This window comes from Cucumis sativus, chromosome 7, assembly GCF_000004075.3.
Source record: "Cucumis sativus cultivar 9930 chromosome 7, Cucumber_9930_V3, whole genome shotgun sequence".
NCBI lineage: Eukaryota > Viridiplantae > Streptophyta > Magnoliopsida > Cucurbitales > Cucurbitaceae > Cucumis > Cucumis sativus.
In genome coordinates, this window is record NC_026661.2 from 19,430,508 (window position 1) to 19,446,843 (window position 16,336).

The 16,336-nt window shown below is 33.1% G+C and overlaps 4 protein-coding genes and 1 non-coding gene across 8 annotated transcripts; 4 read left to right on the top strand and 1 right to left on the bottom strand.

Annotated features, from left to right (window-relative positions):
- On the top strand, positions 1–4,654 carry LOC101211483 (serine carboxypeptidase-like 40). Its single transcript, XM_004135903.3, has 6 exons — positions 1–735; positions 1,857–1,964; positions 2,086–2,360; positions 2,828–3,300; positions 3,732–3,837; positions 4,119–4,654. Exons 1-6 carry the CDS (start codon positions 321–323, stop codon positions 4,278–4,280), a joined length of 1,539 nt encoding a protein of 512 aa, XP_004135951.1. The 5' UTR covers positions 1–320; the 3' UTR covers positions 4,281–4,654.
- Positions 4,655–5,217: 563 nt separating this feature from the next.
- LOC101211233 (F-box/WD-40 repeat-containing protein At3g52030) lies at positions 5,218–10,074 on the top strand. Of its 4 annotated transcripts, none has more exons than XR_970123.2 (9): positions 5,218–5,984; positions 6,116–6,325; positions 6,886–6,940; positions 7,179–7,277; positions 7,525–7,628; positions 8,040–8,129; positions 8,504–8,612; positions 9,270–9,354; positions 9,600–9,668. XR_970123.2 is itself a non-coding variant. In XM_004135902.3 (9 exons), the coding sequence occupies exons 1-9, from the start codon at positions 5,827–5,829 to the stop codon at positions 9,958–9,960; spliced, it is 1,302 nt and encodes a 433-aa protein (XP_004135950.1). In that variant the 5' UTR covers positions 5,222–5,826; the 3' UTR covers positions 9,961–10,074. The 4 variants fall into 4 exon arrangements, 2 of the variants coding, with proteins under 2 accessions (XP_004135950.1, XP_031744576.1); XR_970122.2 differs by having other exon boundaries at positions 8,504–8,639; positions 9,600–9,663; XM_004135902.3 differs by having other exon boundaries at positions 5,222–5,984; positions 8,504–8,643; positions 9,600–10,074.
- LOC116405330 lies at positions 5,228–5,391 on the top strand. Its single transcript, XR_004218533.1, has one exon. It is a non-coding gene; the product is annotated as a U1 spliceosomal RNA (small nuclear RNA).
- Positions 10,075–10,798: 724 nt separating the features above from the next.
- LOC101210984 (N-terminal acetyltransferase A complex catalytic subunit NAA10) lies at positions 10,799–12,463 on the top strand. The gene is made up of 2 exons (XM_004135901.3): positions 10,799–11,574; positions 12,120–12,463. The coding sequence occupies exon 1, from the start codon at positions 10,911–10,913 to the stop codon at positions 11,571–11,573; it is 663 nt and encodes a 220-aa protein (XP_004135949.1). The 5' UTR covers positions 10,799–10,910; the 3' UTR covers position 11,574; positions 12,120–12,463.
- A 772-nt stretch (positions 12,464–13,235) lies between these two features.
- Positions 13,236–15,321, bottom strand: LOC101210742. Its single transcript, XM_004135900.3, has 3 exons — positions 15,129–15,321; positions 14,969–15,021; positions 13,236–13,648 (listed from the first exon to the last, which is right to left on the bottom strand). Exons 1-3 carry the CDS (start codon positions 15,217–15,219, stop codon positions 13,520–13,522), a joined length of 273 nt encoding a protein of 90 aa, XP_004135948.1. The 5' UTR covers positions 15,220–15,321; the 3' UTR covers positions 13,236–13,519.
- Positions 15,322–16,336: the final 1,015 nt, after the last annotated feature.

Genomic DNA, 16,336 nt, shown 5'->3' on the forward strand with positions numbered 1-16,336 from the left:
ACATTTTCATTTTCATCTCCTTCGGCTTCATTGCCAATCAATTTAATCCCATTATATATATTTAATATACTAATTAAATTCATTTCAGTTTTTGAGTTTTCTCATCGAACTCCGACGTTCATGGCCGTCAAAACGATTCTTCAACTCCTTCATTCGTTTTTCTTCTTATTATTATTTTTCTAAACTTGTACAGATACTCATATATACTCTGGATCTAGATACCCAAAACCTCGAAAAATTCCCCAAAATTCCTTTCTCCCTATTTAAACTCCCCTCTCTCATTTTCAGTTTCATCATCTATCACCGATCGAGATTTCACAATGGCAATGAGAAATTCAGAATGCGGTTCTTTGACTATTCTCCTCTCTTTCTTCTTAATCGTGTTGTTTTTTGTTCAAATCGAGGCTAAGAATCAGAAGGAAGCGCTAGATGCTCTGTACAAAGCGAAATTCTTCAAGAACTCAAACGCTGGGGGTTTTTCAACAGAACTTCTCGTTAACCGCGATTCAGCGACTCATAATCAAAACGCTGAAAACGTTGAGATTTACGATCAAACCGGAATGAAGAAGCAGGACAAAATCGAACGGCTTCCAGGACAACCACCGAACGTTAGATTTTCGCAGTACGGCGGATATGTGACGGTGAACAAATCTGCCGGTAGAGCTTTTTATTATTACTTCGTTGAAGCTCCTCATAACAAGAAATCCTTGCCGCTTCTTCTCTGGCTCAACGGAGGTGCGTGTTTAAATTGGTCGATGAATTTTTTTATTTAACTGATTGTTCAATTTAATTGATGATTTGAGTTGTGTGGATTTCGATTTCTTTCAATAATCTATGATTTTGAGAGGTAATTTCTTTACGTATCATTGGCTTCTTATTTATCTTCAGCCGTAATTAACTAAAAACTTCAGTTGCTTTATTAGTTATTCTTTTTGCTTAACTTTTTAAATAGTATTTTTTGGTAAAACAAAAGAAGAGAAATTGTGTGATTTATAAGTATAACTGTTTTGACTCCTCCCTTTGTGGAGAATATATCGGCATCACCCATCTGGCATGCATGCTGAGCTGTAATTCATTTATTATTTTGTTAAAATGGTTCATTTTACTATATTTGAAAAATGACTCAGTATTAAATTTGTAAATACACATTTTAAAATATTATCAAATACAGTAACATATTTAATTTGTTTATTTATAACCATTTCAAAACTATTTTTAAAAGTAAATTTGGTTTGGAAGGGTTAAAATGACTGTAAACATCACTCATGTTATTAATAATTTTTTTTGTTATATTTTATAAATATTTCATGGTTTTTGTTATTAAGCTAAATTTAACAATTACTTACCGTTTAAAAATATTATTATTTTCTTTGTCAGAAAATAAATGTTCTAACACAAAAGCCAAATTGTTCCCCACCCCCACAAGTCTATGAAAAAGAGACAATGAATGCCAGATAGAAAACATCTATTTATTGCTACCTTAGATTATAAACTGTGTTATGGATAGGTATAATTTGAAAGAACGAAATTGGTAAGTTTAGCTCTATTATTATACTTAAAACATTATTGTTATTGTATTTTTCTAAAAAATAAATATTTTAACCCTATATTTATATGTATATATACAGAGTTTTAAATCATTGGTGCACATGAAGCCACATGGAATGTATGTCTAAGTTAGGAATGAGTATCAGTAGATTAATGTCACATTCAATATAAATGATTATATTTATAAATTAAGAAGAAAAAAAAAACATTTGAATTTTATTTTATATCTGAAGTAAAATATGATAGAGGTAGCAGAGAAAGATAAGATTTATGGAATGTGACGTGTCGGTAAATGATTGGTGTTGCAGGGCCTGGGTGTTCGTCTCTTGCCTATGGAGCAATGGCTGAATTGGGTCCCTTCCGCGTTCGCAGCGACGGCAAAACCCTCTTCCAAAATAAGTTCTCATGGAATCACGGTACGGATGATTGAAAACTTTTGTATTCTTCTTTAGTTTTAAATCATAGTATTATTTACACAATTTAATAAAAAATATTTTATATTAAACAATTGCAATATAATTTGGAATTGGGTTGCAGCTGCGAATGTGTTGTTTTTGGAGTCACCAACGGGGGTTGGATTTTCGTACTCAAATACGACGTCGGATTACAATACAAACGGGGACAAGAGCACCGCGAAAAACAACTACGCGTTTTTAGTGAATTGGTTGGAGAGGTTCCCGGAGTACAAGACCCGGGATTTCTATATTGCCGGCGAGAGTTACGCCGGCCACTACGTCCCTCAGCTGGCTCACACCATTCTCTCACACAATAAAAAGGCTGGAAAGAAAATCGTCAACCTCAAGGGCATTATCGTAAGTCTGTCTCTCTCTATCTCTCTAACTGGTGGGATATTAAATAGCATCCACTGGAAATCATAAAAATGAATTTTTGTGTTATATCAATGTATAGCATTAAAACTAAGTTTATGAAAATTCAAATATATTCGTACAAAAACTCATTATGTTTCGTAATAATTGAAGTTTGCACTTAGATGTAAGATGCATGACCAATCATAGGAACACACAACTCCGCCAACTATCACACTCTGACGTCATTAATTAATAATTTTTCACCAAAAAAAAAAAGTCCCCCGTGAGTCATGGGATGTAGGAGGGGATTGTCCCCACCGCCCAAATTATTAGTAACTTCATTCTGAAGTATCTCATATATATATATATATATATATATATATATAGTTGAAAAATATGTATTTAATGATTAATGTAAAATTAAAAATCTTAAAATAATCACAAAAGTGATGTTTCTTTTCTGATTTCAGATTGGAAATGCTGTCATAAACGATGAAACAGACCAAATAGGAATGTACGACTTCTTCGCAAGCCACGCACTAATCGCCGACAGAACCGCAAATGACATAAGGAAATATTGTAATTTTACGTCTGAAGAGGCGGTGCAGAATCGACAATGCTTAGATGCGTCGAATATGGTAGAGTTAAACATAGGCGTAATTGACATCTACAACATCTACTATCCGTTATGTCAGAATTCCACCTTGACAAATGTGCCTAAGAAAGCGTCGGTGTTGAACTACGATCCTTGCACAGATTATTACACCTATGCTTACTTGAATCGAGCCGACGTTCAGAAGGCGATGCACGCTAACGTCACGAAGCTTTCATACGATTGGGAGCCTTGTAGCGATGTCATGCAGGGATGGTCCGATAGCGCTTCTACTGTAGTTCCTTTGTTGAGAGAATTCATGGCTTCTGGCTTACGAGTCTGGGTTTTCAGGTACTTCTTTCATCTTCCTTTTTTCTTTCTCACCTTTACATTTTGGATGATTTGTTTGTGTGTCTTTGAAAGTTTGTTTTATTTTGGGTTGACTCTTGGTTTTTGATAATTAATCCTACAAACTTCCTTTTTACCTCCAACTTTATTGCATTCTTATGTATTTACTTTTTGATCCATGTTTTAAAAATCAAATCTAACATTCATCATTTATACCAAATAGACATGTAAACTCTCTAGGGTAAAAAAATAAGTTTAATTTTTCAAAAAATAAAAAACCAAAATTAATTGGTTACCAAATAAGTTTAATTTTTCAAAAATAAAAAACCAAAATAAATTGGTTACCAAATAAGTTTAGTATTTAGTTTTAAATATTTGTAAATTAAGTACATTTGATAACGTTGATCTTTAACTATTAACAAACTTGGGTGCAGTGGTGACTTCGATGGGAGAGTACCCATTACTTCCACCAAATATTCTATCGATTCAATGAAGCTTCCTGTGAAGAAATCTTGGTACCCTTGGTTCAATGCTAATGAGGTAATTTCATATAACTTTATTTCTCTTTTAATTTTTACCTAAAACTTTCTATATTATACGCTACTAAAATTTTGGTTACACATATCTTAAACTCGTGTTATTAGTTTTTTTTTTTTTTTTTTTTTTTTGTAAATTTCATGAAAACATTGAATATTTGACTGAACTCCATCATATCGTCTACTATCGTCCTTTAGTAGAGTTTAATTTTGACTAGAACAAAATCATGTTGAATTAACATAATGTAACGAGTGATTCTGAGTATTTGGTGTTTGAATTTTTAGGTCGGAGGGTATGCTGAAGTGTATGAAGGGGAATTGACATTGGCAACAGTGAGAGGGGCAGGTCATGAAGTGCCAAGCTACCAACCAAGAAGAGCACTTTCACTCATCAAACACTTCCTTCATGGAACTCCTCTCCCTTCTTCACATCGTCGCTCTACATAACCTTATTTCCGTCTATAATTTCAAGTTACCATTCCTAATATTTTTCAGATTTGGTCCTTATTTCTTCTCTATACCATTCCTAATATTTTTCAGATTTGGTGGGTCGCAGTTCATTTATAGGAGCGGTAGGCTTGGTCCTTATTTCTTCTCTATTTGTTGTTGCATTTCCTTTTCAATAAACTTGTTTTAGGGGAAATGTGATGATAATTCTTTTACCAATTTACTTTCTCAAGCTTGATTTAAACAAGAAAAATTATTTGTTCCGATTGACTACAACTATCAAAGGACAATTTCTGATGTCAATATACAATATTCACGATGAAATTAAAAGAAAATGAAAGGAAAGACCACTTTGATCTCAAGTGATTATTTCATTTATCCTTGTTTGCTGTCAACTATTCAACTATCTATCAACCTGAACATATCTTTATGGATAAAAGCAATAATCATCATATGTCAAAATCATGTCTAAATTTTAAATTTGTTGCACTATATATCATTGAACTATATGTGATAATGAGACAAAACCGAAGAAAAAAATAGGCATTTTACACACGTTTAATAACCTTTGAATTAAAAAAAAAAAAAGTAAACATACACACAAAAAAATAATTAGGCAACAACCTAAACAAAAGAATAATCCATCTAACTCTAATTCATAAGAATTATCATTACAGTTGTCCAAAGGATTTTAATTGAAAAATCTATAGAATATATATCCCTAATATCAAATGAAGTTCATTTTTCAAAATCAAATGAAGTAAAAAAGAAAAGAAAAATAAATAAATAAACAAAAAACGAGAGAGGGAAAGCTGTGGAAGTTTAAGAAATCAAGGAAGCTGTGGGTTAATTTGATTGGAAGTTATAGTTTGTCCCACATCGTTGAGTATTAAAGAAGAGACAGTTGAAGTGGGGTATAAAAAAAGAATCAGGGTGAACGTTGAAACACACTTACCTGGACGGGGCTTTTGGGCGATCATGAATACTCATAGCCTAGGTTGGTGACCTCCATTGCACATACAGGAGGGGTGCCCGCCTAAGGTCTGCCCAATGTGGCAGAGCCTACGTCATAATTTGTGGCAGTGGGGGCCTGCGTTCGCGCGGCCCCTATCATTTTTCAGTTCAACTCTTTATTTCTTCAAGTAAATAATTAGTTCATGATTCGTCTTTATAGAGTTCAAAAATGATTACAAGAATCGCGGAGTCGAAGTTCATGCTTCACCTATCTTTTATATTCGTCAAAAGAAAAGTACTTTTCATATTTTTAGTGATTATATATAAAGAACGAAATAATTTTTTTACCAAATGAAATGTGAGAAAATTAAATAAATATTGAAACAGAATTAATTTCTTTATTTTTTGTGTATTGGAACTTTTTAAATGAATCTAAACATTTTACGGCGAATGGGCCTTTGATGCACACATGTCCATCAGCGATCCAAAGCCCACACATATCTTTCCCCTAGCAGCCACAGGCTTTCTCCTCTGGACGTCGCCGTTCCGATTCCTTCTCCGTCCGTGAAACCACCACCGGCCAACGCGGGCGATGACTCCTCCACCGACTGCCGACAGGTCCTCGGCGAGAAGACGGAGTGATGTTGATGCAAAACCAGTTCACTCCCTAAGCCACGACATCTTGTGCATAATTTTCTCGTTTCTTGACCTTTTCGACTTGGTTCGATGCTTAGGTGTTTGTAAATCCTGGTACTCTTTTTCATTATCTATCTTCGAGGAAAGGAGAGAAGAAAAAGCGTAATTAATTTCTTTGATGTTTTTGGTGTTTCTTTTTCCTGTTAATTTGATATCTCTAACTTAAATTTTGAATGTGCTACAAGGAATTATGCCATTTATAAATCAGAGATATTGCGAACGTTTTGCTTGAGGTATCAGAAGCAGGAGATGAACTCTGCTAGTACTTCAGAAGTTTCATTTTCTTTGGAGAAGCCTTTGCTGGAATGTTTAGAGGAAATAGCGATGGAAAGGCATAAGTTGGCCTTGGAGAAAGGCCGTATTAGAGTTTCTCAATGGATTGGCCATTCAGTGAGGTTAATTTGGCAAAATGGACATTGGTCATTTCTAAGTTATTTATGAATTACATACTCCTTGTGTTCATTGGACATACTTGTTATGAAGCATCTAAAGTTAGAAGTTTGATTTGCTGAATTATCAGATCAACTCGTTTCCTTATTTTACTGTCTTGTGCTTTTTTTTTTTGTTTTTTTAATCTATAGCTGAGGATTCTTTATCCTCAGACATCTAATTGTATGTCACTTTTTCTTATCTACATACTTTTTAGTGGTTCCTTTCTTTTGAATACAAAAATTGCAGGGTGGGAAATGAAACTCTGAACCCTAGGGAATTGAACTGAGCTCACTTTAGCCCTTTTAGTTGTTCCCTTTAGTTGGAGATTAAAATACTTTGATCAGGTGTTTCTCCATTGTTTTGTAGCTTTATTATTATTATATGAAATATGAATAGAAGCATGGTTGGATTAGGTTAGATGTTTTCGAATTCTTCTGAACATTTTGCACCCCTGTGTTTGTGTGGGTGTGGGTGTGTGAGCGCACATTGCATAATAACTCCTGTAACATGGATTTTTATATAGGGTTGAACAATGCCGAATGAAGATGGGCTTAATTCTGACAGGAGTGGGCGATAAAGTACAGCTTCTTTCTCTGCTATTTGATAGAATTTGGTTGAATTCATTTATTTGTCCTATCCACCCAAAGAAAAAAGAAGGGATATGAAGAAAGAAACAAATGTGTTAGAGAGATTTGCTCCAAGTGTGTGGGTGAGAGATATAGAGAGTTGTATTTACACTGAGCAATTCTGATTTTAGCTTGTTGTGATGCCTCACCTGTCACTTGGTTTTACTAAAAGATTTTGCTGCAATTCCAGGTTATGAGACTTTGGTCGCCAGAGAACTTTAGATGTCTAGAAGAATATTCAGTTCCTGAGAAAATGCCATTAGTCGACTTTGATTTTGACGTAGGCAAGGTAATATTAATGTATATCTTATAAATATGCTGACTTTTTTTACTAGTTTAGAAAACTATTGACAAAACATGTTGCTATAGGAAAAGGTGAGATACTTTTTATGCACATATGCAATCCTTTCCTTTTCATCTTTTGAATCTTATATCATTCAGCACTTTCCTGGCTGAAATCATGGATTTTATTCTTTTCCCAATAGAGAACTTCTATTAGATGAATGGAATCTAATTTTCCAAAAACATTGTTCTAGATTGTTGGTTTGATTGGCAGACAGTTGTGCATATGGAGTCGGAGTGGGAAAAGAAGTATATTTCCTTCACGTGAATGTACTTTTGAGAAGGGTTTGTGTATGCGGTATGTGGCTTTAACTTTCATTGAAGTATCATTGGCATTTTCAACAATTATGAACGTGTATCGCATTTATCTTGTAGAAGATTTATTTTCTTTCCCTGAAATAAATTGAAATAATTTGCTGTTGGATAATGTAACTAAACAGACTAGAAGAGGATGAAATCCTCTCTCGAAAAGAAAACTCAGGCATTTACAGAAAAAATAAAAAATCATGCCATCTAATAAATAGTAGAGGCATTAGAAACAGTGGCATCTACAGACCTATTTAAATTATAATTTATTTTTAGCCTTTTGCAGTTTTAGGAAGTAAATGTGTTGAATAATTTGTTTTCCTCAATCATTTATAGGCTTAAAGTGCTTCTCTATTCATTTTCAATTAATTTTGTATGACGAGTCTTCCAATTCTGCTTCCAGTTACTTTGATGCAGAGGCAGTTGTGGGTTGTGAAGATGGGACAGCTCATGTATTTGACATGTACAGTAGGAGATGCTCTAGAATTATCAGGTAAAACGGGAGAAATATGTATGACATTACACCTTTCCTTCTGCGGTTCTTTGTGTGCGGCTACTAACAGACTAAGTTTAGGCATTGAATGAACCGACAAAAGGAGCTACCATTAGAAGTTGAATTGGTGAAAATACTATGAAACGATATTTATATTGATTACTTATTCGTTCCCCATGCACACAAGCACTGTTTCTGACATTTGCATGTTAGAATGTTTAGATCTATATTTATCTGAAATGAAGGTTAACGGAAATGAATTTCAGCATTTCTTATTGGATAGGTGGTTTTATGTGAATTTCCTTAATGGTTGTGGTTGACATGCCGTGCTCTAATTTGACTTCCGTACCAATCTTGTTAATTTTTTGTTGCAGGATGCTTCCTGGACCAGTGACATGCTTATGTGTGAATGATGATCAGCTCATGTTTGGTGGTTCTCTGCTTGGAAACATTGGAGTATCGGGTGTTCGGTCTGATCAGCGGGTAGTAATGCTTAGATCAAGAAATACCGTAGGTCATATCTGATGCCTTAATTTCAGATTCTCCATGCATGTGGCAGTCTTGCTCTTGGACGATTCTCCTCTTTTTGAATTTTTTTTGTCACAAACTCACTATATGCAAAGTACAACATGAAAAAAAGTCCTCTGAATTAAAAATGAAGCATTTCAGACTGTAATTTCAGTCTTGTTTTGGGTTGTTTCGTTTTTTTGTTTTTTGCTTTTGAAAATTAAGATTATTTCCTCCCAAATATTTTACCATGGTTTCCATCTTTCCTAAGTACAATAATTGAATTATTAGTTAAATTAAAAAAAACACAAGTTTATAAAAACTAATTTTTACTTTTCAAATTTTGACTTAGTTTTTGAAAATATCCATAAAAGGTAAGATAACAAAACAAGAAAATTGAGGAGTGGGTATAGACCGAATGGTTGTTGAACATGTGTCAAGATCGATCCCAAGTAGTTTGCGTTTAGCAATTTTAGTATTCTCATTTTGCCATTTTAGCATTCCCTTCTGTTTGCTGCCGGATGATTTTTGTAGAAGTTTTCATCATGTGTAAACTTTTACATATATATTTTTTCTTTTTCGATAAATTTGTGGTAAATGCAGTGTATATTTAATAACAATCTCTGTTTGCAGGCATAAGGACTTTGTGTTACAACGCCTCTTCACGTTTAGTGTTTGCGGGATCAACTGCCGGTCATGTCTATTGTTGGGACCTCAGGTAAGTAAATAGAACTACAAATGTAACTTCAGTCTCCCTGTGTGACCACCTATTTCAGCTTGCTGCTTGAACAATTAATGGATACTTTGATTGTTAATCCCATGGGGTTAACTAAGGGAGGAGAAGTTCTGATACCACAATTCATACTGCCTAAAATATTCTATTTTCAGATCATGTTATGTGTGGATTTACTACTTTAATCAGTCCTCAAATTATATACTCATTGAGTTCTGCACGTATCTTAGGACTATGAAATCCTTATGGGAATCCCGAGTGAGCCCCAACGTCATATATTCTTTGCAACATCTCCAAAATGACAGGTCAAGTTTGGCCGTTGGTGGAATAGATGGAATTCTACGTATTTTGGATCAGAATACGGGCACTGTGCAGTCGTGTTGCATGATGGATAGTAGATTGTTATCGACACATCAAGACGGTCTCGGAATTGTCGAAGAAAGGAGAGGGAAAAGACTGTCAGATGAGACGCCTATTGATACAATAGACAGAAGGAATAGGCCTTCGATCACAAGCTTGGCCGTTGGAATGAATAAAATAGTCACAACGCACAATGATAAGTTCATTAAATTGTGGAAGTTTCAAAGCTAATTTTATTTCCTATGCTCTTTATTTAAATTGTACATATTTGCATATTGTTGTATGATGATTTATGGTGATTAATCTCAAATTTTGATCAGATAGAAGTTGTGCTTTCAGTTAAAATTTATAGATTTCAACTTTGTTTATTATGCACATCCATAATGAGAATTCATGGATGATAATACTTCTCAATCACAAATATAATATTAGATTGTTAATATATTATAATCATAAATATAATTAGATAAATATAATTAGATTGCTTTAGTATATTTACTTTGAATTATGAATATATTATATTTTTACTTAGAATTATGAATATATTATATTTTTTGTCATTGTTATCGTTACCATTTAGAGTCAAATGATATAGATAAATGCAACAAAACAAATTCATAATTATGATGTTATAATATCATTTTTAAACTTAATTAGATTGTCCAATAAAGTTATCTTTTTATTACCAAGTGGGCTTTAGGAACACAAACAAACAATAAACGTAAAAGATTTCATTTTTTTTATAACCATTAATCTATTACATTTTACAACCATTAGTGGTTTATAATTGAATTTTGGTTTGTATGGTTCGAAACAATTTTATCAAATTATAGAAAATAATTTATCATATTATACATAAAAAAATAAATTCTAACCTTTTTTTTTCAATCATAGACACTCAAATTAATTTTTTTTCTTCCAAAACTAGACCAAAGTTTTAATTTAACCATATTAAAAAGATTGAGTATTAAAATGGTAAATTAACTCAATTTGAAGGAGTAGAAGGTGTATGAGAAGGCCCAAATTCTCCCGGCCCAAAAACAAAATACGAGAATCACCCTTTTCGGTTTTCCATTTCTTTCTCCACTAGTAAACCCTCATCTTCATCGTCGATTTTCAATCTCCACCGTTCCATCTTCAACTCTAACCCTAATTTTCCTCTCCGATCACCGTTCGCAGCCATGGTCTGCATACGCAAGGCAACCATTAACGACCTTCTAGCCATGCAAGCCTGCAATCTTTTTTGCCTCCCTGAGAATTACCAAATGAAATACTATTTCTACCACATTCTTTCTTGGCCTCAACTGCTTTACGTCGCCGAAGATTACAACGGCCAGATCGTCGGCTATGTTTTGGCTAAAATGGAGGAAGAAAGCAACGAGTGTCATGGCCATATTACTTCCCTTGCTGTGCTTCGTACTCATAGGAAGCTCGGTTTAGCTACTAAGCTCATGAATGCGGCTCAGAACGCCATGGAACAGGTTTACGGAGCGGAATATGTCTCCCTTCATGTGAGGAAAAGTAACAGGGCTGCTTTCAAGTTATATACCGAGACTTTGGGGTATAAGATCCATGATATTGAAGCGAAGTATTATGCCGATGGCGAGGATGCTTATGATATGAGGAAGCAGCTTAAAGGGAAGCAAATCCATGGGACTGGACATCACCATCACCACCACCACCATCATCACCATCACCACCACCATGGGCATGGGCACGGGCATCAGCATGGTGGTGGGTGTTGTTCTGGCGGTGATACTGGGAATGTTACTGAGGTAAAAGCAGAGTCTAAGGGAAATGCATCGAAAGTGGACTCCTCAAAGGTTAATGAGAAAGCTGGATGAGGTGGGGGCTAATTTTGTTTACTTGATAAATCGTATGTGTTTTGAATTTATAAATTCTGCATTGTGGATATTCAGTTCTTGTTTGTTTACACACTTATCTGATGCAGTTGTTGATTAATACACTAGCTGAGAAACCACTTATATCCGATTCAGTTGTTGACTGATTGGCTTTTGTGCGTTATCGTTCATTTTGAATCTGTATTGTGCTTGCCATCTTGATTATATGATAATTGTATCTGGGTATTGTGCATCTCTATAGTCATTTGAATTATTATAAGGTTACAGACTTATAGTTGTCTCTGGATTTTGGGTTATCTTTCCCTAATTCCCTTAGGAATTTATTTCTTTTGTGGATAGTAACACCTGACAAGCACTTCAATTGGGACAAGTTAAGTTTTTGGTAATTAGGATGTATTTTGAGATGATCTATTTCTATTGGTTGGTAGTATGTTCGATTCTTAATCTTATGATAAACAATGGAATTGGTAGTATGGTGGCATAATCAGGTAAACATTCGTTAACAAATACTATTTCCTTCTTGGACAGTGGAGTGGAGTGGAGTGGCGAAGAGAGTGTTATGTGGTGGAAACTTATGTTTGAGTGCAACAGGGGATATGAACATTGAAACTGAAAGGAAAAAAAGTGGTGTTTTTTACCCCTAGGCTGGCTTTAAACGTCTGTACATTTTATACTGTCACAGAAACGTTTGTTTTTTATGTGAAGTTAATTAGGTTTCTGCTCCGTTCCAGTTTTGTTTTCGATTGAGGGAAGTGGGAACTCTTCTGTGCCTCACATCCTCTAAAGATAACAAACTTTCGAATTATGTTTTCACCATAAATCAGATGTTATATGTTGCTACTTTTCTTTGATATTAAGGGAGTAGTTTAGAACTCGAGAAGTGAGGAATTGAAATTTCTTTAAGATGTATGCGTTGAGGAATGCAAAGAAAAATTTGAATTATGCCTTCTTTGTTTTTTCAAAGCAAAAATGAAAATGGTTTCGTGACAAGGGTACCGAGAAAATGTTGCACCATCCATCTTAGTATTGAATAATAAGAAAGCGTTTTTGTTATCTTCCTAATTCTTTGGGAGTTGATCTCAAGTATTCTTTTTGTTATTGGATGTTTTTGTTTCTTAAAAGGTCATAAGTATGTCGATGATGATTTAAAGTATCCTCATGAAACCACAACATTTTTTTTGGAGTTCAACACAACTATACAACATTCTTGATTTGCTAAATCCCATGAATATGTACGTTAGAGAAAATTAAAAGATTGAGCAAATATGAAACTAGTTTGTTATTGAATTACAAATTATCGAAGGAAGTTAAAATTTAGGCTAAATGATTTTGAAAGCTTGAAATCCAATATGAATTGGTATTTTTAGTACTCATGAGAGCTTCACTTTGATCAAACTATACTATAAGGTTGCATTCTAACCTTTTATACCATATATATATATAGGAAGTCCTTTTAAAACACAATTGTATGATTTTTTGGAAAAATAATCCGTAAGCACCTTTTTCCTACGAAGTTTGGATATATTTTAGCCCTAAAAATTCAAAATCATAGATTCAGAGTTGCATTATTATTAAATATGGAATTCAAGTTTATATCAATCAACTATTAAAATTGAGAACTGCAAAAAGGGTTCACAAAAAAAATTAACTTCTAATTTTGTTTGCATTTTGATCAAACAAAAAAGTGACCAAGTTTGTGATTGGTCTTTTCTCTTGATTTTCTCATATGCTATTCTTACAAAAGTAAAAACAAAAATATTATATATAAATCATTTACTCCTAACAAAATTGAGAACAGCGTTGGAAGAAGATGAATCCAACACATCATTTTCACCTTCTCAACCGAGTGGGGATAAAATGGATGGAAAAAGAAATAACATCACAAATAATTTCACAATATTGTAACACTAACAAGTCTGAATTCTTCTCTACTCTTTCTTTGCATTGCTATTATCCGCATTCGCTGGAGTTTTCACAATACTCAGCTGCCCACCTTCCTTGTTCGCTAAAGTAGCCGCCTTCGTTTCGTTGCAGTAGTTTATGAATTTGCTTACTTCCTGTTGGTTTTTCCACAAGAATGTCAAGTTTATCAGTAATAGAGAAAATGTTCAGAAGTGTGTAAAGCCAAAGTAGTATATATAATTATTGTGACTCTATTACATATGGAACAAGATACATATTACATAATGACCTAATGGGTCTATACAATCACTAAGACATCACATTCTATTCATTTTCAAATAATAATAATAAAAAAGCCAATTCAAGGAAGAAAGAATATAACCCAAACATTATAGCATCATGCAAATACAAGACAATTTTCAGTCAATCGATAACTTTGTATGATATGAAGTAAAACCTTCCATTAGCATAAATAGTTTCAACTTTGAAGTGGGGGAGACAACCAATGAGTTACAAACAAAAGATTCTTCATCTTTACTCTCTGATAAGAATTAACTTCTCCTATATGGTAGGAAATTTAATATCGGCTCAAGGAAATTTACCCTTCCTTTTGAAAGGAGGAGTCCTACACAGAACAGGAGATATTAAAGGCGAACACCGACATTACAACAAGAAAAATGTTTGGCATGCTTATAGCCATAGATACCAGTATAAAAAATGGAAAAAAAAAGATGGCAAGTGTCTCAGTTAGAGATAAAAGAAAAACAATTCATACTAAGATAATTTCAAATGCATATACAAAAACGACTGCGTTAGAATCAAGAGCCGAATAGCATTTCTACTGTATGGAATCTCGGTCTACCAACCATCTCATAGTTTAGAAGTTAGTAATTTATTCAAACCCAAAAACACTCCCTTTTGGCCTTGCACAATGTTGCTTAATTTCTTAACCATTTTTCTGTCCAACAAAATGGAAATCCTATATTGGCACAAGAGATCACTCCTAAAAAAGGAACATAACTTTCATTAACAAGCAGCCTTTCCCTTTTTGAAAACTTTTCAATTTCTAATTCGCCAATATAAATTTCACACCAACGACTACTCTAGGTCTCCAGCACAGTCAACGGGAAGATACTAAACACAGTGAATTTGGATATTAAATGAGAACTATCAAACCAAGTTCAGCTAAGAGAAGAGGACTTAAGAATCATACACAAAATCCATTCTCAGCTAACCGAAACAATGGATGCAATCTACCAACCAAGGGTATCAACATTTACCGAACACACAACCTTCAAAATTTCGATACTTTAAGTTCGGTTGCATCTAAATCCAAAATTCTTAGAACAGTATTTAACAATAGATGGTCACTTCATCTAGTATAACACTGTTAGCATGGAAGCTAGAAAATCGCACAAGTTTCTACTCTCACGGTTACTAAATTACTGAACAAGCACGAAAAAGAGAACACGTACCCGATCTGTTTCCATCTCTTTGGTAGTCTTTGATGGCTTCACGAATCTTTTCCCTGGAAAGACAACGGCGAATGAATACGAAGGAGGAGAAATCGTAATTTATAGGCGTAAAAGGAGCATATGAAAGAGGGGGAGTTGGAAAAAAGAAGAGAAGAGATACCTTTGCGAGTTTGGGGGATTTTTCCATGGCGATTGGGAGGAATGGTTTTCGTCTTCTGTTTACCTTTGAATAGATTTGCTTTCTGAGTCATCTTCTTCCTCCGAAATTCTTCTCCAAAGTAGGATTAGGGTTTATGAGAAAAACCTACGCTTCTTTCTTTTAAATGCTCTCTTCGGAAAATAATATTATTTGATCATTTTTTTTTAATAACATTTAACATTTTCTGTTTTTTCACATTTTAAAAAATATTTTAAATATTAATTTTTCTATAAAAAATAATTACCGAAAATTCCAAAATTAAAAAAAGGTCGAACTCCTTATCTCGATCTAAGTTGAGATTGAGATAGAACTTCATGTTATCTAACAAAAAAAAAAAGAATAACACATATTTATGTTCTCTTAATACACTTGAGTTCGAACATATTTTAATTTCTTTTTTATAAAATAAAACTAAGATCGGTGTTTTAAAGGTTTTGGTTTTTTAAATTATGCATATATTTCCGTTTTAAAATTCCTATTTTCTTTTATTTTTCAATACCTGTTTAGTTTTAGAAATTGAAAAAAATAGATAACAAAATAAAATATTTGGAGATAAGAGTGTGTTTGGACGGGAAACCTAAAATTTTAAAACCAAATAATTACGAATAATTTTTAATCATATAAAAATTTAAAATATGTTATAAAATCTAAAATCAACGAAAAAAATTGTTAAAATAAAAATTTAATCAAATATGTACAACATGCAAAATTTCAAATTTTATCATAGTAAATATTTTAGTTTATTTTACAATATTTGAAAATGTCTCAATCAACTTAAAACAATAATAAATAATAAATGTTTTATTGGATATTTTTAAATAAAGCAAAATGAACCAAGATATTTATAAAATATAATAAACTTTCCAATTCTATCAAACAATCGACTTCTATGGGATATATTTAATAGACTTCTATATAATATTTCATTATATTTTTAACTGATTTGTTCGATATCAATAATTTCTCTTTTTTCTTGACTTTAAAAGTTGTATCTACTTTATCATTAAAACTTAAAAAAAAAAAGTAATAAATTATTAAAGTTGTTAGTTATCTAAAAAGTTATAGCATTTCTATACTAAACATTAAAAAGTTATAGCATTTCTATACTAAACATTGAAGAATTGGTATTAATAATTTAACCATTAAACACCAAGTTAAGAAGCCCATGG

What these genes read in the sequence shown, in the direction of transcription:
- LOC101211483 (XM_004135903.3), top strand. Translation starts at nt 321, where the DNA reads ATGGCAATGAGAAATTCAGAATGCGGTTCTTTGACTATTCTCCTCTCT. An exon ending in TTACGAGTCTGGGTTTTCAG is followed by an intron (nt 3,301 to 3,731) that starts GTACTTCTTTCA and finishes ACTTGGGTGCAG; the next exon opens with TGGTGACTTCGATGGGAGAG. An exon ending in CTTGGTTCAATGCTAATGAG is followed by an intron (nt 3,838 to 4,118) that starts GTAATTTCATAT and finishes TTGAATTTTTAG; the next exon opens with GTCGGAGGGTATGCTGAAGT.
- LOC101211233 (XM_004135902.3), top strand. Translation starts at nt 5,827, where the DNA reads ATGACTCCTCCACCGACTGCCGACAGGTCCTCGGCGAGAAGACGGAGT. An exon ending in TGACAGGAGTGGGCGATAAA is followed by an intron (nt 6,941 to 7,178) that starts GTACAGCTTCTT and finishes CTGCAATTCCAG; the next exon opens with GTTATGAGACTTTGGTCGCC. An exon ending in TAGATCAAGAAATACCGTAG is followed by an intron (nt 8,644 to 9,269) that starts GTCATATCTGAT and finishes CTCTGTTTGCAG; the next exon opens with GCATAAGGACTTTGTGTTAC.
- LOC101210984 (XM_004135901.3), top strand. Translation starts at nt 10,911, where the DNA reads ATGGTCTGCATACGCAAGGCAACCATTAACGACCTTCTAGCCATGCAA.
- LOC101210742 (XM_004135900.3), bottom strand. Translation starts at nt 15,219, where the DNA reads ATGACTCAGAAAGCAAATCTATTCAAAGGTAAACAGAAGACGAAAACC. An exon ending in AATCCCCCAAACTCGCAAAG is followed by an intron (nt 15,022 to 15,128) that starts GTATCTCTTCTC and finishes TTGTCTTTCCAG; the next exon opens with GGAAAAGATTCGTGAAGCCA. An exon ending in AAGAGATGGAAACAGATCGG is followed by an intron (nt 13,649 to 14,968) that starts GTACGTGTTCTC and finishes AAAAACCAACAG; the next exon opens with GAAGTAAGCAAATTCATAAA.